General features: G+C 47.1%; 1 protein-coding gene across 1 annotated transcript in view; it reads right to left on the bottom strand.

The window, feature by feature from the left end:
* Positions 1–21625, bottom strand: part of LOC135902652 (DENN domain-containing protein 1A-like) — a 116119-nt gene that overhangs the window by 20985 nt on the left and 73509 nt on the right. Inside the window, exons 20-21 of the mRNA XM_065432868.2 lie at positions 20382–20431; positions 18430–18646 (exon numbers count right to left, since the gene is read on the bottom strand). Coding sequence (XP_065288940.1) covers positions 18430–18646; positions 20382–20431 — 267 coding nt within the window. The remainder of the gene's footprint in view (positions 1–18429; positions 18647–20381; positions 20432–21625) is intronic.

Below are 21625 nucleotides of genomic sequence, written 5' to 3' on the forward strand. Positions count from 1 at the left end.
TACGATAAAGCCCCTTCATCATAGCGGTAGTGGTATGGAGGGACTTTAGCTTATGCCTCTACCCATCCATTGAATCGACCAGCCCACCTGTGTTTACCAGAATACCGGAAATGCTTGGCACTGCAGCAGAACGCTTGCAATGCAGGCTGCTTGGATAGCTCTTGCTGGAGATTGACGGCCAGGCTTCACGCGCTTGCTCCAAGACAGCAGACGCAGACGTCACGACTTCACATCATGACACAGAGCCAATAAAGGCAGAGCTTAGTCCTCATCGCTCGTCGAACAAATTGAGAAAAAGCATGACTAGGGAGGAGGGTAACTTGTAATCGTTTATAGCTCTGCTAATATGAGTAGCTTCACTTAAACTGTGGCGCAAATGTTTTACTGAAGCTATACCCTATGCATCCACAAAATTTGCCCAAACAATTTCAGGGACCCTTGAATAACTGGGAAGCAATGGCTTAAGCCCGATAAGTGCCCACTTCTTACCCAGGCTCGAGTTCAAATACAACTGGTATTTTATCCTTCTTTCGGCGTCTTTCCACTGTAATGCTGTAAGTTGAGCATATAAACAGCGTGTATTATAAGCATGCACAGCAGTTATTGAATCTATGCAGGGCACTGTAAGTGCACAAGCCTCACTACCTTCAATTGTTACTATACACCATCACTACTCATACAGTGCATTTTTTTTTTACTTTGAACACCATTTTTAAAAAAGCTGACAAAAGCAACTCAAATCACATCGATACAGATAAGTCATGTGCCCAGGTGAACATAATTTGCAAGAAAAGCCAAAGCGCAGTCACTTCACTAATTAGACTAACTGCATTCACTTCTGAGTTACAAACATTACGGTACATTTATATATAGAAAAGTCCAAAGAAATCATCATAGAAGTCTAGTTCCGTGTTTCAACACTCCCAAACGGCCATGTAAACCGAAATCATTGGAGTCAAATTATTTGTTGAATTTATGTAATTACACAAGTAGCACTGTGAAGTACAGCTTACAGAGTAACCTTCCTGTGACGTAGCAGGGCAGTGTGAAATAAAGCTGCCGCCACACATCCCTCCTCCCACGATCTTATTACCACTGCAGCTGCGCGAAACTCACAATTTGATGCATAGTCACTTGAGCAGCAGGGGTAAGATGGACTGCTTTATTGTGCCCGTATAGCTCGGCTTAATTTTATGCGGCTCTGCTGCATCAAAACAAGGGTTGCACTGAGAGCAGAACTTCGCAGTGCTGCGTACGTTATCAGGTAAATTCACCAAATAGACTGAGGCCAATTATTCAGACTTAAATGGCTGTTTTGAAGTGTTGAAACATGGCCACAGACTTTTATGACAATTTCCTTCAACTTTCCAACATAAACAGTGTCGTCAAGTTCAAAACAATGAACTTAATCATTGTAATTACCGTAAAAACCCGCACATAGTTTGAGGTATTTTTCTGGATCTTACCATGTTAAATTTCTGCCCCGTAGTATAAGTGGAACCCAACAATTTCCAGCCCAAATTCACAGTTTCAGTTTCAGTATTGCTTGGCGGCACTATCATCACCAGGTTCTTCCGTCATCATCAGTCGTGCCTCATAATCAGAAAGTGGTTTTGGCACGTAAAACTCCATAATTAATTAATCATCAGTTGCCATTGTAACCACCATCACAACAGCCACACTGACTTTGCAACGGCCATACTTTGCACAAAGTCAGGCCCACGAAACCAGTACTCAGCTACATTTAAAAGGAAAGTGATCATAGCTGCCGAAATCATCAGCAATTTTGCTGCAGAGTTGCAGTTTGGTATGAACGGGCGCAGCATTCACGGTTGGAGGAAGCAAAAAGGAAGCTCTCTTAGTGTGCAGCAGCCTGAGAAGTTTCCGGGGGCTGAAGAATGGAGTGTTTCCTGAAGTTGAACTGAACCTAACACACACATTCAAGAGCAACGAACTGCACATCTCGCTACTGAAAGCAAACGCAAGAGAGATTGCTGGAGAAAAAGCCATTCTGTGGATGAACTACAAGGCAAGTAAGCACTGGGCGTCTAGTTTTATCCGCCGTGCTGGATTTTTCTTACATTGGCACACGTTGATATTGTTATGGGGATGTAGGGAGTATAGACAGACTGTATTTACAATATATATACAAGCAGAGTCAATGAGGAGAAGATGGCTGACCAGCAACACGTGGCAGCCAGCATCTCACAATCTTATTTTTCCTTTCTCATCATTTATCCTTCCGTAAGAGGACCGCCGGGTGCTGAAGCACCGCCTCAGCACCAAGTTAGGCGAAGAATTGCAAGTGAAGTATGGCTTCAGCCGCGAAACGTGCACAATGTCAACAGGCGTCAGAATTGAGCATAGATCAAACTGTAACAGCGAGATCTCGTAATTTACGTCGTTAACTTGATGTAGGATTTCATAAGGCCCTGTGTAGCAAGAGAGAAGCTTCTGGGAGAGGCCAACCCGACAACACGGTGACCAAAGGAGCCCCCAAACACCTGGGGCGTACTTAACATTGCGATGGCACAGGTCGTAATGCTCCTTTTGTATATGCTGCGAGGCTAATAAATGAGGTTGGGCAACTTGACACACCATGTGAGTGCGATCAATGACTTCACGAGCGTACTCAGTTGCAACACGCGGCACAGAAAGTAGGATGGTATTGTAGGAACAACAGAAAGCTGAGCTAGTTGGTAAGGACTCATAACGCAAAAAAGAGGTGAGGCGTGCAGACAGGACACAAGAGCAGAGGGGTGTACAACACGAACCTGAGCTTGCAGAGATAAGTTTTGTGTCTCCTTTCTTTTTTTGCCACAGTGCTCCCTTCAGTTGATAGTCGACATTCGTGTTGTCCACTTCTCTACTGTTGTGTCCTATCTGCACGCCTCACCTCTTTTTTGCACAAGGATGGTATCAAACAGCAATGTGGGGTCGCGACCATACAAAAGATAAAAAGGTGAATATCCTGCGGTGTCATGTTAGGACGAGTTATATGCGAAGGTCACGTAGACCAGCATGGCATCCGAGTCGCAGTGATCATTGGAGACGTACATCGACAACATCTCAGAGTGTTCGGTTGAGACATTCCATAAGACCATTCGTTTGTGAGTGGTAGGCGGTGGACAGCTTGTGCTCCGTGGCACAAGAGCGGAGGGGGTCATCGACAACTCTAGAAAAGAATGAGCGGCCATGGTCTGTAAGTAACTGTCGAGGTGCACCATGGTGGAGAATGACGTCGTGGAGGAGAAAATCGGCAACGTCAGTATTGCAACTAGTCGACAACGCCTTTGTTATCGCATAATGCGTCGTGTAATCAGTAGTGACAGCGATCCACTTATTTGCTCTAGTCATCGTCGGAAAAGGGCCAAGCAGGTCAAGGCCTATGCAAAAGAAAGGTTCAGAGGGAACTTCAATTGGATGGAGTTGTCCGACAGGTGACAGGGGAGGTTTCTTCCGGTGCTGACACGATTTGCAAGTTGCGACATAACGACGCACAGAGCGGTAGAGACCCGGCCAGAAGAACCGCTGTTGTGCGCGGTCGTAAGTAGGCAAAACACCAAGGTGTCCCTCCGTCGGTGCCTCGTGAAGTTGTTTGAGAATGACGGATCGCAGATGACAAGGAAGGACAAGGAGCAACTCGGGGCAGTTTGATACTGCAGCGGTAGAGGATGCCGTCGTGCAGCACGAACATGTGGCATGTGCCATCAGTGCTGCCAGATTGCACTCCGGCGATGATGGGCTGTAAGGATTCGTCGTGTTGTTGTTCAATGCGCATGTCGGTCATGTCAGTAAAAGCCATCATGCATGTCACCGGATCACAAGGATCCACAGGGTGACGAGAGAAGCAGTCAGCGTCCTTGTGCAGACGTCCAAACTTGTAGCTGACAACAACTGCAAATTCCTGTAGCCGCAAAGTCCAGCATCCAAGCTGTCCTGTTGGGTCCCACAGGGAAGGCAGTTAGCAGAGGGCGTGGTGGTCTGTAATGAGCAAGAACATGCAGCCGTACATATACGGCCGGAACTTGGTGACAGCCCAAACTAAAGCCAAGCACTCCTCCTCAGAGTAATTTCTCTCGGGAGGTGACAGTAGGCGGCTGGCATAAGCTATCACGCACTTGGTACCATTCTGCTGTTGGGCGAGAACAGCGCCGATGCTGTGGCCGCTTTGCATCAGTGTGGACTTCAGCAGGTGCAGATGGATCAAAGTCTGCAAGTATGGGAAGGATGGTCAGAAACCCGATGAGAGCGGCGAACGCGTGAGCCTGCTCCGGGCCCCTTGAGAATGACATGTGCTTCTTTAGGAGATCTGTTAAAGGGAAGCTGAAGAGTCTGTCGAATTCAATAAGACGCTCATATACGGATGCGGGAACCTTATAAACCATGTAGGTCAAATTTGGGTTTTTTTTTTCAAATAGGAGCGACGTAATCGTCGGTTGAAATTGCGCTGTAGCTCCGCCCCCCGTCGAATGCCGCGCGCTGCTGCTGACGCTGACGATGTGAGCGGAGACCAGAAACCGCGGTGTTGTGACGTCAACTTTAGTGTTTTGCTCCTTCGCAGCCTGCGTGACCGTGCCTGACCGTGCTTGTTTCTGCGTGCATGCCGTCGTAATCTGCTTCGATCGACCCTGCATTTCTTTGTTGGTGCGTCTGTGTGTACGTAGAGTGGTGGTCAACGTGCGCAGCATCAACTGATGTGGTGGGCCGATCATGCCGTCTTTCTGTGCAGCCTACGGTTGCACGAACACCAGCGGCCGCGACGATGTTGTCTTCCATTGCTTCCCACAAGACAAGACGCTTTTAAGGAAGTGGTAGGCTGCTGCAAAGCGAAAGAATTTCAAGCCCTCAAGAACAACACTGCTGTGCTCCAACCACTTCCGTGACGACGATTATCACCAGAATTTCCACTAGCAGGCTTTCTAAACACAGCGCGAAAAGATCGGAGCAACGAAAACAAAGACGGCACGAGTGCGGACTGACTGATGATAACTGGTGTTGGAAGGCCTTATGAATACACGAACTCGCCCAAACCTGGATTTTGATTTACTGCGAGCTCCTTCATGTTAGCACGCTGAACGGAAGGTGCATGTTTATTTCCCGCCCTCGACGCAGGTTTCGTCGCAAAGCGCCGCGAATTTTCCATTTGCACGTGTGTTGTAAAACAGCCTGCACGCAGCTACCATAATGCAGTGCAAATGTAGAGTTTGCATGTGCTGGAAAGCCGGCGCACGCCAGGACGCTACGCTCCCCCCATCTCTCGCGCACAGCGAGAAACCGACCGTCTCACCTAGCCGACGGAATTCGCCGCCTTTACGACTTCGGTTACGAGTAGTGTGCGGATGGCGCATAGATGAAGGTCACTACACGTACTGCATGAACCGGGAAGCTTTTCACGTGTTTGAACCGTCTTTGTAGGTTGCCGACAGCTTTGGACAGCGCACAAATGCCGACGATCGCAACCCCGCTTACGTTCCACGAGGAGGCATGCAGGAACACAACACTGCAGTTGCTTGACCGGAAACGAGCGCACTAGATCGGCGAAAGATCGGCGAGATCACTAGATCGCTTTGCAAAAAACTTACTCACCAAAGAGCATTTCCAACACGAGGAGATCCCAAGACTTTCGTTCGCTTTCGCTTTCGTTCTCGTCGAAACCACTGCTCGCACCATCATCGTTTGCTTCTTCGAGAGGCCGGCTCTTTGCAATCGGCTCGTACATGTAGGGAGCAACGCCGAACTCTTCAGAAAAACGTAGTCTCTCTAAATTTTCTATTACCTCTTAATTTTCCATTACGGCACCAAACTACCTGGCACCGCGCTTCATGTGGAGCGGCAGCGGTCGGTCGCTAAAGTTGACGTCACGGGTCGCCCGACCAATCACAGGCGGAAACGAGACGCGCGAGCTGGGCGTGTCCGCTGCTGCACTTTTCGTCGAAATAAAATATATTTGCGCTTTCTTTCGCTCAATTTTGATACGATATTCGAATTCGGAGGGTCTAAAACCATTAAGTACACATGTTCACTCATTTTTTCTGGAAAACCTTTCAGCTTCCCTTTAAAGGCCTAGCAATGTCAGCAAAGTTTTTGACGAAACGGCGAAAGAACAGGCCGACGAAGCAGTGCACATCAGAAGCAGAACGTGGCACAGGGAACCTGTGAACGGCGCAAACTTTTTATGGATGTGGTTGTACACCGAATGCACCAACAAGGTGTCCCAACACGGCAATGTGACGGCACCCGAATTGATATATCGTAGAGTGCAGTTGGAGGCCAGCCTTTGGGAAGACCACAAGAATTGCAGTAAGTCGGGTAAGGTGGCTGCTGAACGTGGGAAAAAAAACAATAATGTCGTCAAGATAACAAAGAACAGTGGTCCACTTGTAGCCTTGCAGAAGAGAGTCCACCATATGTTCATCATATATCCATCATATGTCCATCATATTGCATAGGCCAAAGGGCATGACAGTGAACTGATACAAACCATCAGGCATGATGAAGACCGCCTTCTTGTGGTCCATTTCATCAACTGAAATCTGCCAGTAGCCGGATCAAAGATCAATGGATAACAAGTAATTAGCTCCGCGCAAGCAGTCCAAGGCGTCATCACTGCATGGTAGTGGGTAGACGTCTTTACGGGTGATGTTGTTTAAACGGTGATAATCGAACCAAAAACGCCAGGTACCATCTTTTTTTTTTCACAAGGACGACAGGCGAAGCCCAAGGGCTGGCTGAGGGTTCAATGACCCCTTTGCAGAGCATTTTGTCCACTTCTGATTGGATTACTCGACGTTCAGCATGCGATACACGATAGGGACGCCGACGAATAGGATTCGTGTCTCCAGTGTTTATAGTGTTCATTTTAGTGACTGCAGATGTTTTATGAGTGACCATTCACCTCCACTCACACACATTTCTTTTATGAGCGATCTTTATACATATCTATTATCACCCTTTGTCATATTAAACATTATTATTATTATTATTATTATTATTATCTGAAGGCAAACGACAGAGGCATCCCTCAACATTTGAGTTGGTGGAATTCCCACAAATGTATGAGAATCATGGACCTATACAAATGTGGAAACAACAGTACAAACCTTGCTCTTCATGGACTTCAGCAATGCACCACCTTCTTTCCGAAAACGAATTTTCAAAATATATTAAGAAAGATGAACTTCAACAAGTACCAAACAGTGATTGATATGTGGGGTTTAACATCCAAATGCATGACAGGGCTATGAGAGATGCTGCAGCAAAGAGCTGCAGATTAATTTCGGCCACCTGAGATTCTTCACCGCACACCTGAAGCGCAGTAAATTAGTGTATTTGCATTCTGCCTCTACAGTCGAACACGGATATATCGAACTCGAAGGGGATCACGAATTAATTCGATATATTAAAAATTCGATATAAAAAATGCAGGCCCAGAGACTACCTGTGGCGGATGATGACCTACCGATCGGCGCATTCAAGAATGACAACTATTTCCGCACACACGCCGCAACGTAATGCTTTATTTGCGTGAAAAAAAATCGCTTATGTTTGTCTGCTTCTTCGCCTTGCAAATGAAATTAAAGACGCCCACCTCGATCTTATCAAGGCTGTTCAGGTGCGAAAGCCCGGTTCCTTCCATGTTGCCGCAACAACAGCGAATCAAGCTGAACGCGGCCACCACTTCAGTGGCGGAGTACGAGCGTGTAGCCGCCCCCTCGTCAGGACGATCTTCGTCGCCACTCGAGCTGTCGGCCTGAGTCCCTGCGACTGCAGCTACAATGTCCTCGTCGGCGAGGCTAGCAACAGCCTCAACATTGCTGTCAACGTCCACAAAATCGTCAGCAGACACTTCGGCTGGAACGGCAGCTGGGAAAAGGAACGACAACTCGCGAAACGCGCCGTCCATGCACTCATTGTCGCCGTCACTCTTCGCAGGTTTCGGGAAGTTTGGCCGTCACGAGGCCTGCCTTCCGGAAGCAGTTGGCCACGGTATCCTGCTTCACGTCTCTCCAGGCGCCCGTCATCATTTGAATGGCCCCCAGCAGGTCAATCTTAAGCTCGGTGCCCATGCGGAGGTTCACCAACAATGTCCTCGTCGGCGAGGCTAGCAACAGCCTGAACATTGCTGTCAACGTCCACAAAATCGTCAGCAGACACTTCGGCTGGAACGGCAGCCGGGAAAAGGAACGACAACTCGCGAAACGCGTCGTCCATGCACTCGTTGTCGCCGTCACTCTTCGCAGGTTTCGGGAAGTTTGGCCGTCACGAGGCCTGCCTTCCGGAAGCAGTTGGCTACGGTATCCTGCTTCACGTCTCTCCAGGCGCCCGTCATCATTTGAATGGCCCCCAGCAGGTCAATCTTAAGCTCGGTGCCCATGCGGAGGTTCACCAAAAGCCTATCAATGAGTCGCTTCCTGTAGTCGACTTTGAAGGACTTAATGATGCCCTGGTCCAGCGGCTGCAACTTCGCTGTCGTGTTCGCCGGCAGAAACGATCGCGATGTTTTCGAGCTCGCAGGTGGTGTGATGGGCCGAGCAATTATCGACGAGAAGGCAAGCGTGACGCCCCGACTTGCCCAGTTCGGCGTCCCACACTTGCAGCCATTCCGTAAACAGCTGACGCGTCATCCACGCTTTCTTATTGAAGGCGTAGCGAACGGGGAGCTGCTTACAGTTTTTGAAGCAGCGCGGTGCCCTTGCTTTGCCGATCACAAAGGGCTGGAGCTTTTGAGAGCCATCCATGTTAGCTGCGAGCAGAACGCTCACGCGGACTTTGCTCATCTTGTCCCCGTGACACGTGGTGCCCCGGACGTCGAGTGTCTTGCTGGGCAGCATCTGCCAAAACAACCCGGTCTCATCGGCGTTGAAGATTTCCGTGAGTGAAAACTTTGCGCAAATTTCCGGCCATTCCTTCGAAATCCACTGCTGGATATCCTGGCTGATGACGGCTCCGCTTTCCCCAGAAATGGTTTTGCCAACTATCTTATGGCGGTTCTTAAACCTCTGCAGCCACCCTGTGTTGTCGGCGAAGTTGTCATCACCGAGTGCAGCGGCAAACCATTTAGCTTTAGCCATTAGCATTGGGCCATCCACCGGAATGTTCTTAGCCCGCACCTCTAAAAACCACGCATAGAGGGCCTTTTCAACTTTCTCGTGGGCAGGTGCGTGCACACGACAAGCTCCCGACGTTCGTTGCTCCGCCGCTTTCGACTTTATGTCCGCCTTGTTTTTTAACAAGGTGCTTAGAGTGCTGCGAGGAATCCCGAAGTCGTCTGCCACCGTCGCACTTTTCTCGCCCGCCTCAACACGCTGAATGGCTTTCAGCTTTGTCGCAAAGTCCAGGTTCTTGCGCTTCTTGACGCTGCTTGTGCTTGCTGCGGCCATTGCTTCTGCGTCAGCTCACCACGATCCAGTCACACGTGTCGTGAGACGCACGCAAAACAATAATGAACACAAAACACAAGAACGCGCACAAAACACAAGAATTCACGTGCGCAGCCTCCGCCAACAAAGCGCTCGCGATGGCCACCTCCGAGGGCGACAGCGACGTACGAAAGGCACGAGCGGTGGTTGGCTGAGCCAAGCAACAAGAAAAAAAAAAGGCAAAAGGAGGAGGCTGCCGGCACCTTCGTTCCTGGCTACGCGGGGGAAGGATGAGAGACATTGGGAGAGAGAGAGAGAGAGAAAAAAAAGGCAGTTCCGCGGAGAGCGGGCACAGCGGGAGTACAGTCCGAGCCTCTCTCGCTCTCGCATTTTCCGAGCCTTTCGGGGGAGGCGCGGAGCTCGCGGGTGCAGCGAGTGCCGAGATCGCGCGGCGTTCTATATATCCAATGGCGGGTAAAAATATCGTTCGATATAAACGTACGAATTTCTATACTTTAACACAGAATTTTCAAGGGGATAATTTACGAGTTCGATACAGACAACAATTCGATACATGTGGGTTCAATATATCCGTGTTCGACTGTATTGGCAAGTACAAAATAAAATTTACACATCGTAATACTGCCCCACTACATTTGTATTGCTTTTCTGCCGGTGACCATTTTTCATCGGATTTTACATGTTGTTAAAATTAATTAAAATTAAATTACAGAATTCTACGTGCCAAAACCACTTTCTGATTATGAGGCACGCCATAGTGTAAGACTCTGGAAATTTTGACCATCTGGGGTTCTTTAACGTGCACCTAAATCTAAGTACACGGTTGTTTTCACATTTCGCCCCCATCGAAATGCGGCCGCCGTGGCCGGGATTTGATCCCGCGACCTCGTGCTCAGCAGTCTAACACCATAGCCACTGAGCAACCACGGCGGGTGAACGATGGCTTGTACGAGGGGAACTGAAAAAGGGGTAGTGTCAGGACTATGTGAATAGAAAGCTGCGGGTGCCATTGCATCCAGTTCATGTCGATAGATTCACACCATGTCCTCTGATGGTGACGCATGCTGCTGTGCGGGCTGATCTTCACACGTCGACGTTGCAGCAGTATTGGGAAGTCTGGCAAGTGGTTGCAGGATGTGTCGGCTTTTGGCCTGCTCAAATTGTCAGCACTCTTTGATGATAGCATCAACTGCAGAGCAGCTTTCACACATGAACAGATTAAAGGCGTCGTCAGCAATTCTCTTCAGCACATGCCCAACCTTCTCAGCTTCTGTCATGTTGTGATTGGCTTTATGACAAAGCGCCAGCATGTCCTGGATATGCGAAACAGGGCTCCATGGGGGATTGGGCATAGGAGGCCAGTTTCTGCTTTGCGGCAATTTTATGGCTGGCTGGTTTGCCAAACAACTCTGTTAACTGCTCTTTGCATTGGTCCCAGCTGGTTAGCTCCTCTTCGTGGTTTTTGTACCACACCTTTGCCGTGCCTCTTAGGTAGAACAACAGGTTAGCTAGCATAAACATAGGGTCCCATCTGTTGATTCAACTCACGCATTCGTACATAGCCAGCCACTCTTCAACATTGGCGCCAACAGTCCCGCAGAAAGTTCCGGGATCCTTGGGTTTGCACAACCACAACCGAAGGGAACAGCGACGTAGCTGGTGACGGTGACATTGGAAATGGCAACGACATTGATCTCGCATGCTCACCATCATTCATGGTAGGGACAGTGATGCGACGTCCACTGTGGAATTCCATTTACAGTCGTGGTACCCCGCACCTCTACCAATATGTTACGGGGATGTTGGGAGTATAGACAGACTGTATCTACAATATATATACAAGCAGAGTCAATGTGGTTAAGATGGTTGACCAGCAACAACACGCAGCAGCCAGCGTCTTGCGATCTTCTTCTACCTTTCTCTTCTTTTATCCTTCCATAACAATATCGAAGAAGCTGCCAGAAAGCTACAAAGAACTGCTTGTGGCCTTTCAGTATCACATGATTTCACAGGAAAAGTCGGTTAACTTTAATCTGGGCCAGATCAGTGCTGCAGAAAGGCTCAACACAAGCTTACGTGAGGTCATGTGGAAATGAGAAGACACGGGTCACCATTAACGTCCTGCACAGCAGATGGCTGCAAGCTGCCACTCTACGTGGTGTTCAAACAGAAGACTGCCGAAAGGGGAGAAGTGTCCAAAACATGTTGTCTGCTGTCAAGAAAAGAGGTGGGTGGACGAAACAGTGGTGCTTGATTGGATAAAGTCTTTGTGATGTTGGCGGACTGGAGCACTGCTTGGGCTTGTACTGGATGCTTTTTCGCTGCCACCTGGCTGACTCGGTGAAGCAACCACTGCGTGAGTTCAGCACTAAGCTCATCGCCATCCTGGAAGGGATGATATCCCAGTTGCAACTGCTTGATGTGTGTATAAATGAACCATTCGACAACCGCATCACGTGCTGCTATATAGAATGGATGAGGTCAGGAGAGCCTGAAGTGACTCCTGCCGGATGGCTGAATTGGGCCTTTCCAGTGATTCTCTGCTTGTGGATCGCGGACACTTGGGCCTGCATTCTTAAGGAGCTCATCCGTTGCACATTCAAGAAGTGTTCAATATCGAATGCACTTGAAACCACAGAACATGAGTTTCTATGGCAAGATATCTCTGACAAGGGACTCTCGGAGGAAAGTGCGACGGATGACGATGACTAAGTAGTAGCAGGGGTGTGCGAATATAAAAAAATTTCAAATATGAATAGAATACAAATACTTCGCTTTGAGCATAGAATAATGATATGCACATGCATTTATTAGCAAGTTGGGTTAATTTGTTATGTTAAAACATTGCGATTGCATTGTCAATGCTAAAAACTAGACTAGTAAGCTGTTATACAAAAACACTGTGTACTTGGCTCATGTTAAATTGGAAAATTTAGTAATTCCCACTAGCTGTCCTCGCCAGCCTATGCTTTATAATACCGCATCAAATACCCGTAAGCTCTGAGGCATTTGACCCTGTCCCAGTAGTCACTCATCGCACTTGCTGTCAAGCAATAAGCTCAGAATTGGGGGTGGCACTGCAAAGAAAAAAGGTTATAGTGATGTTTCACTTGTGGGTAACGCACAAGTGTATGGGTGCTACAGCACACATGAAGCTATCAGCCCTTGGTGTGCCTAGACACCTACATTGTCAGTGTGGCAGGTTGTATTCAAGCCAAGGCTCCGGGCATACGCAGCAGCAGCCGGAGCAGAACGCACCCCCCCCCCCTTTCAGTAGGAAGACCGCGCGCTTTCCCCACTTTTACCCTTGCGCACGCGAGATTGAGTCACCATCGTCGGCTCACCGTCACATGGTTTCACTTGCACACACAGTGTATGGTGTGCAAGGAGACGATGTTATCATGAGACGAACCCGGTACGTCCCTATCGCAAACAAAACTTGTAGCAACTGCCAGAGGAGGTCAACCCAGCGTGCCTCCGCCTACTTCTTTCCTCTGCCACACTTTGCCTCGTTTCTCCTTCCCCTTTGCTCAACATCACCTAGACTTTCCTCTAGGTGGCGTCGCTCTGCTGAGCACTCAGTGTGCTCTTTTACACTTTCCCCGGTGCACGATTCTTTTCACCTTTAGGCGGCTTCCTCCTCCGCTTCATTCAAGGCTTCGAACAAACATTCGCTGATTACGCTAGCTGGCCAGTTACGCTTGCGTATAAAAAAGTGCACACTTGCTGTCCACAAACCCATGCCCCTTGCTACTGAGATGCTGGCTTTCCTGCGCAGTTTACAACTTTAGTGGCTAAATGTGCTTTATAGGTGAAATTTCACCAGCAACACATACAGTTGAATTCCGGCAAACAAAGTCCACTTTGACGAAATCTTCGCCATAACAAAGATTTTTTCATTCCCCATCAATGTCCGATAGAACATAATGCATCGAAATTCCCTCCAAAACGAACTACTTCGGGGATACATATTCACTTCAATTAAGTTTTTACAGAGCAGACATGAGCAAAATTATTTAAACTGTAGCTCATAGAAACCCCTAAAACTGTTTTTCATGCCTTGACAAACCATCAACCTTGATAGCATAAAAAAACACATACAAACTGGAGCTGCTAAGGCCAAGACACAACGTAAACAAAACAGAAATCCACCATGCCGCGTTGGTGATGGCGATGCAACGCACTCTTATGGAGGAGCATCCGAGCTCCAAGAAAACGTTTTGGATCATATTTGTTAGGAAAATGGTTCATGTGCAAACAACATACATGCAATAATTATGTCTCTTGAAGCTGTTGGATCATCAGCTGAAGCATGTCGCAGCTGACAAAGAAAATCAAGTTTTTGTCGCTGGAAGAGATGGCTCGAGTTGTTGCCAAGGCTGAAGCAGGAAAAAAAAAAAAAAATCAGTCATCGCGGAAGAATTTGGAATTCTGATGAGCTCTCTTTCGACAATATTATAGAGCAAGGATACTATAGCCAAAGCGCTAGCTTCAGGGACGTCAGTGAAGCACAAGAAAATGATTCAGCCGGTGCATGAGGCCTTGGACAAGGCAGTTTACATACCTGGTTCGTGGAGATGTGGGCCAAGAACAGTGGCGATATTGTGCGGCAAAAAGCACGGGATTATGCCTGCATGCTAGGAATCGATTACTGTAAGGCCAGCGCAGGTTGGCTGAACCGACTCAAGTCACGCCACAGCATCATCAGCAAAGTTTTGTGCAGTGAAGCCGCTTCAGCAGATGTGATGGCGCCACTGCGTGGATGTCAGCCAGCATCACAGACATCCTGAAAAACTATGCACTATTGGATATTTATAATGCGGATGAGACTGGGTTCTTCTACGAGATGCTGCCCACCAGGACCCTCGATTTTAAGGGGCTGTGCTGCCACAGATGCAAGCACAGTAAGAAGAGAATAATCGTGCTTGTGTGTGCTAATATGGAGGGTTCGGACAAGCGGCCACTTTTGGTCAGCAGAAAAAGTCCCAAACTACGCTGCTTCAAAGGAAATCGGAGCCTACCCGTGAACTACGTGGCTAACACTCGGGCATGGATGACCTGGGCTATTTTCAGAGAGTGGGTCGAAGCCCTCAACCGGGACAAGGGCAGGCAAAGCCGAAAGGTTTTCTACTTTTACACAATTGTTCTGCCCACATCATGGAGGACGGCAAGCTGGAAAATGTGCAGTTAAAGTTTTTCCCACCGAACTGCAGCTCTATCATTTAACCTCTTGACCAAGGGGTCATCCAAAGCGTCAAGCGGGCCTACCGTGAGCACCTTATTCAAAGACTGCTTCTGAAGACGCAGTTGGGCTGCGAAACAAAAGTGGACCTCTTTATGGCACTCCAAATGATTTCCGGTTTGTGGTGCGCAACGAGAAGCATCATAATCTGCAACTGCTTCTGCCAGGCTGGGTTCATTACGCAGGGTTCTGAGACTTTAGACTCTGAGAACGAAGGTAGTGATGGAGATGGTTCGCCGTTTGATGAAGTCTCAGCCGCATGGGCAGCCCTGCAGGGAAGTGGAGATGTGCCTGCCAGTGTACATCCCAATGAGTACATTTAAGCTGACTCGTGCGTGGTGGTACGCGAAGAATAGACAAACCAAGAAATACTGAAGAGCGTCCGGGAAGACTGTTTTGTCGAACGAAGATGAAACAGCCGCGCAACACGGAGCCCAGACCACCGACTACATCGCAGGTCATGGACGCATTCGATACAATTGGGTGTTACATCAGGTCCCAGGACCACGATGAGGCAATGGCTCTGCTGGCGGCATGCGAGTTGCATTGTGCCATCGCTTGGCAAGAAGCGCAAACAAGCTAAGCTGACTTATTTTTGGAATTAAAGCTTGCTTTTTGCGTCAGCGAGTCACGTGTTGCCTGTGTATTTGATAATATCACATCAAATTTCCGTGCCAATGAATTTTTTTCACGCACCCTGTCAATTTCGTTGTAGCGGGATTCAATTGTAATTATCACAAAACTAAGCACAACATCACCCCAGTATTCTTAGATTAGATAAAAGCAAATGCTAAGAACCATGTTTCCTCCTGCACAGCCAGCAACATGTTCAATTTTATTCGAATATTCGTATCCAGCTGAATATTTGAACATTTTCGTATATCTATTTTTCAAATAAAATACAAATACAGCAGAACCTCGTTAAACTGTACCCGCTTAAACAGTAGTTTCATTTAGAAGTAGTAAAGTCAGATTCCCAACTCAGCGGTGATTGAACATAATGTGTTTTGTATCTGCATAAACTGTACCTGCTGTCCAACGTTTGTCTCCACCCCTGCAGCTTCGCAGTCGATAGATTGCGCTTCTCCGCTGACAGCCCTGCCGACAATGTCGTGGTGCTCCTTGAAACGCTGCAACCAGCTGACACTCACCACAATATCGTTGTGCCCCATGATGCATGCGCAAGTCCTTGCTTTGCGCTGCAACAGTGCCCCACTCACAGGAGTGCCGCTTGCTCTTGCGTCCAAAAACCACTTGAAGACTGCCTTCTCTACAGCTTTGAAAGCAGGGGCTCGCAGCTTCTTTCTGTCGCCTTTTACACCACGTGCCACAGCAATGGTGACAGCTTCGTTGCTGCTCAAAATCGTCGACAGCGTGCTCAATGCTATGCCGAAATCATTGGCCACTTTTTTTCTTGTTCACACCGGACTTAACGGCTTTCAGCACAGTCACCTTCTGCTCGATTGATATGGTTTTGCGCTTCCATTTGCCGTTGTCCATCTCCTTTCTGGCGGCAGGAAATCGCACGAACGAACTGATAGAAACACTGATATCGCTGATGCGCACAGAGGCAACGACAAGCAACAACACATCAGCTTTGTTATATACTTAGGCAAATAATTCGAGCAAGACATGTATGCACAGTTACAACTTTTTATTATTCACTTCTTCAAGAAACACTCCACTCGCAGCTCTTGACTGTCATGAAGGTAGCTTTGTGGCCGGAGAAATAGATGGATATATGCTAGACTTGCTGCACCAATGCCTGATACGGCGTAGCGCACCCCTGGATTCTGGTGGCAATGGCACTGGGCCTCTGCTTGGCAAGCTCGTTTAACATCAGTGGCAGACGAAGGACTTCCACCGGTTGCCTTACTCATGGCTCAGAAAGCACTGGCTGAGAATAAACTACTTATATAGGCAGACGAATTACATTATAATATAAACTGTTTGCGAGCCTCGGACAACCCATCTGCGGAACATTTCGCACCAGCCACCGCAAACGGAGCGTAGATTGGCGCAGCTGTCTCGCTTATCGGGAGGTTGCAGGAGGCAGTGCGTAGCACAGCAACGTTGTGCGGCAAAGAGATGGCAACAACTGACTGATGCAGCTGACGCTGCTGGTGAGTCAACTGAAGGTGGCTTTGTGTTTCGGCTTGGGAAGCGTGCACCGTGGTCCGCTGATACCAAGCCAGCGCTTCGGCAGCCCGAGAACCCCACGTGCTCTCGTGCGGCCACCACCACGGTGGAGAGAAGGGCAGAAGGGGGGAAGGGGGTACACGCAGTGGCGAATGGCGGCGGGTATGCATTTCGGCTTGGGTAACAGCACATCATCAAGATCAGCCGCCATTGTGCCGGCGCTCTGATTGCCGCCGCACATGGGTGGCATTGGAGGAGGAGCGAAAAGAGCAAGGTTCGCGCCATGTGCGAGAGATGGTGCCGGGGGCGCGCGCAGCTAGAGCAGCACGCTGGCCCCGGCACGATGGCGCCACGAAATGCAGGAACGGGTGCCAAAAAGCTGTGCTCTAAAAGAAGTTTGTTGTACCCATAGCGAGGAAATTTTAGCTTCGTTAGAATGAGGTTTTCAATACATGGGCATCTATTGGAATTTCAAGGGGAATCATGATTGCTTTGTTATATCCGTTAGTTCTTCATATCCCATTTCATTATACAGTGAACTCTCACTTGAGTGAACTTCAAGGGACCAAAGGAAATAGTTCACTTAACTGAAAGTTCACTAAACTGAATATTCACTAGACCCACATAAGACATGGCATACAGAGTCAAAAGTTTGAAGTGTCATTCATGGGGCAAAAGACATGGCATCCATATGTTAGAAATGTGTGAAATAGAATTTATACATATCAATGAAAAACACACCATGTGGGTCGTTTGTGTGCACACGCGGAACCAAGAAGACTGGAAAGAAAGACGACGACCATGCCAGAACTAGCCGGTCGGAAAAAAAACACACCACGTGGTTTGTGGTGTGACAGATGGCTGCTTTGCTCTGGCGGCATTGTAAGCACCAGCGATGTTACTTTGTTCATGGCCTCCAAGATTACATGCTCGCTCATTTTGTGCGGGCGATCTCGGAGGCCATGCCTCGTTGCCGTTTGTTTTAGGCACTGCCGCTTTGCCCCAGGGACGCTGTAACGCTAGCAACGTTACATTGCCGCTGGAGCGGCGGTTTAATGAGGGCGGGCATCGGTTGCGCCTGCAGTGCAGTGCAGTACAAGCCTTGGTCCTCTGAGCGAGTTCGTTAAACTGAAATATTGACTGTTCCGAAATTCGTTTAAGTGAAACATTTTTACATAAAATCTATAAGAAAACTGCCGGGGATTTTTAAAAAGTTCGTTATTCTGAAATATTCGATAAACCGACGTTCATACAACTGAGAGTACTGTAATGAGGCTTTACTGTAAATGCTTTCAGTGACCGTTTTCCCTGAACTATATGTGGATTAAAACTTTTTTTTCCGTTTTTCCTGTCCACAAATTACACCTCGGACTATATGCGGGTCCAAGCTATACATGGGTTTTTATGGTAGTTTAATTAGTGAATTGATTGCTTTCGTATATTTTTGCAAATTATGTCCACCTGGGCACAAAATTCAACTGTAGTAACATCCTTCGAGTAACTTTTGTGCGCTTTTTAAAAACAAAATTGTTCTAAGCAAAAAAAAGAAACACTGTATTGTTGAGAACAAGCATGTGCAAGATCAGAAAGTATCTTGAATTCACAAAAATAACTTTCAGTTAGAGAGAGAGAAAAAGAAAGGCTGCTAAAGTGCACAGCACAGACCTGTTTTTCTGGTGGTGCCTGTGGTGAGACGAACTGGTTCACTTGGCTCGGCTGGACCTGCAGGTTCGTGGTGCTGCAACGGCTGAAAATCTCTTGCAAGTCTCCCATGAGGTCCATGTCAATGCGCTGGAACGAGCCACTAGAACCAGTGTCCTCCGACAGTTCAGCTACCACATCAAGGCTTGGTTCAGTAGGACTCTTGACAGGTGTCCTAGCACTGGTGCAGGAAGAACAGAACTTGCCAGTGAACATTTTAAGAAGGCTGGTTCGGGAAACATTTTGAACAGACTGGCTCCGATCTTGTTAGATGGATATTTAAAAGGTGTCGGCACACAGCAAGACCAGTGAGCTACTTAAGCAATGACTGACGTGTGACACGGCAAAAATTCAAGAATACACTAAAGACTTTAGCCAGTATTTCATAGATAGCAAACTGCAGAAAGCTTTAGAAGAATCACAAATGCACCTTTTTGACAGTATTTCTTTTTAGTCAGTTAGCATAGGGAGTTTTCAGCTTCCCCGGTGCTAACAAAAGCACCCTGTAGATGATTTATGAACCACTTATGAACCATTGTTCACTTGCCCGAGGCCTCACCCTCCGGGCGCCGGTGGAAGGCCAGTCCCACCCAGACAAGATGGAAAAGATACCACTTACATACACGCATATATAACAGTACAGACTATCCTGTAGGATGTTTCCTCCACCACACGTGAAACTAAACCATGCAGATTCAGCCGCTTGGCACCAGCTCCAAACTAATACGTTCCCTAACCTTGCTCTCCCCCACACTTTTTACCCTACCCAATATCCCAACAAATGTCCTTTCTGTGGGGGACACCCAAACCTCTACCATTATACGTGAGAATGCTTCAAACCACCCGGCCTTCCTACAATACCTAACACCTACTCATCCCAGTGGGAAGCCACTCTTTCCAGCACAGCCTTGGACGACCAGCGATACCTGATTGACTGGGCCAGCCGGATAGCAGCAACAAATGCTGATCCGAACTGAGGGCTCCACCCTCTGGGACTTCATTACAAAATAACAAATAAAGGTTTCTACTACTACTACTACTACTACTACTACTACTACTGCCCATTACTGGGCTAATGTGCTAACAGAATGTGCTTGAAGGTATACAATGACGGGAGATAAGTGCACCATGCAATTTGCACTTATGTGAAGCACCAGGAACCTTACATACAGTGTGTTTCAGTGAACATATTCAAAAATCTTTAAAAGTTGCCTGTGGCAGATATCACAATTCTAGTTCATTAGCTGGTCTACTCGAAGCGGCGGACAATACTTGCACTAATAACTGAGATGCAAAATCGACTAACTAATAAAAAATAACTAATTAATATTTTAACTAATTACATTATGGCCCATATTGCAATTTACAAATTCTAGCCATGGAGTTCGCAAGGCGGATCCACTTGAAACGAACATTCAAGATGACACCAGTTTCGAGATATAAATTCCTGAAGTTTGCAGAAAAATGCATTGGCGTTCCAGTTAGTTTATTAACAAAACATTGTTTCATGTATTGAAGCACACAAGTAACTGGAATGCCAATGCATTTCTCCGCCAAATTCCGGAATTATTATCTCGAAACTGGTGTCGTCCTGAGAATTCGTTCCAAGTGAATCTGCCTTGCGAAGTCCACTGCTAGAATTTGTAAATTGCAATATGGGTCATAAGATAATTAGCTAGAAAGTTAATTAATGAATTCTTGGTAATTAGGCAGTTTTGCATTTCGATTTTTTGTGCAAGCAGTGTCTGCCGCTTCGAGTAGACCGGCTCATAAACTAGAATTGAGCTATCTGCCACAGGCAACCTTTAAAAATTTTGAAAGTGTTCGCTGAAACACCCTTTATATGTAAACAGTGCAGCAAGAAGAGCGATGCTCTCCCTGCACTGGGAGTAAAGCAATATTTTTATGGACCATACCTTGTCTCTAAAGACGACGTTTTCAGTGGAGAAACCAGGCCTGTATTGTTCTGAAATGAAAGACAAGAAAGTAAGCAAGTCACTTTACCATAGTGTGATTCATGTAAACAAGAAAATAACAAAAGTGCCTTCACAAACTTTTTTGTGGATGCCTCTGCTTAGCTCGCTTGAAGCATTGCTTTGAAATTTATTTCAATGCACAGAATTCTGCTTGCAGCAAAACAACTTTGCACGTTTCAGAAACTATTAGGACAGTGAATAAAAAAGTCAAATCCACTGACATTACATTCAAAAAGAGAATCAACCAGGAATTATAGCCATCATTTAACTTATTTCTGAGTGGGTTGCTGCATATTTAACCTATTACGAGCCTGTATTGGTACTCATTGCTGCAGGTAAGCCACGTCATGCCAACTCAGAAGGCACATGGACAAAAAGCATCTGCTTGCAAATATATACCACTTTCGTGTCAAGCTCATCTTATTGCGAGAGAGAATGTAGGGGTTCTTGAGTACAAGTAGTTAGGCAGTGGTTTCATCATAACATTTCGTGGTTGTGGAATATTGATTCTGTGTGCAAGAAAGCACTGAAGTAATTGTACATGCTGCTTGGTTAGACAGCAGCAATTTGCAGTCTACAATGACTTAAATAAGCTACAGCACAATGCTCTTTGTGAAAATTTTATACACAAGGAAGTGCCTGCAAAGATCACTATATTTTGTAGTTGTGTAGGCGTAAGTAAAAAAATACAGCAGCTACACTATAATTTCCAAGTTAACCAACAACCGTAAGACAGCTGACATAAGGAAGTATAATATGGATAGAATTGAACATGCTCTCAGGAACGGAGGAAGCCTAAAAGCAGTGAAGAAGAAACTAGGAATAGGCAAGAATCAGATGTATGCGTTAAGAGACAAAGCCGGCAATATCCTTACTAATATGGTTGAGACAGTTCAAGTGGCTGAGGAGTTCTATAGAGATTTATACAGTACCAGTGGCACCCACGACGATAATGGAAGAGAGAATAGCCTAGAGGAATTTCAAATTCTACAAGTAACACCGGAAGTAACACCGGAAGTAGCACCGGAAGAAATGCCCACTCAGTTCGAGGAACTGAGTGGACATTTAGAAAAATTATTTAATGCATCCTTCTACATGACCACATATCCAGACGCTTTTAAAATAGCGCAAGTCATACCAATATACAAGTCCGGTAGTAAGGATGACATCCAGAACTACCGACC

Source organism: Dermacentor albipictus, chromosome 1 (assembly GCF_038994185.2).
Source record: "Dermacentor albipictus isolate Rhodes 1998 colony chromosome 1, USDA_Dalb.pri_finalv2, whole genome shotgun sequence".
NCBI lineage: Eukaryota > Metazoa > Arthropoda > Arachnida > Ixodida > Ixodidae > Dermacentor > Dermacentor albipictus.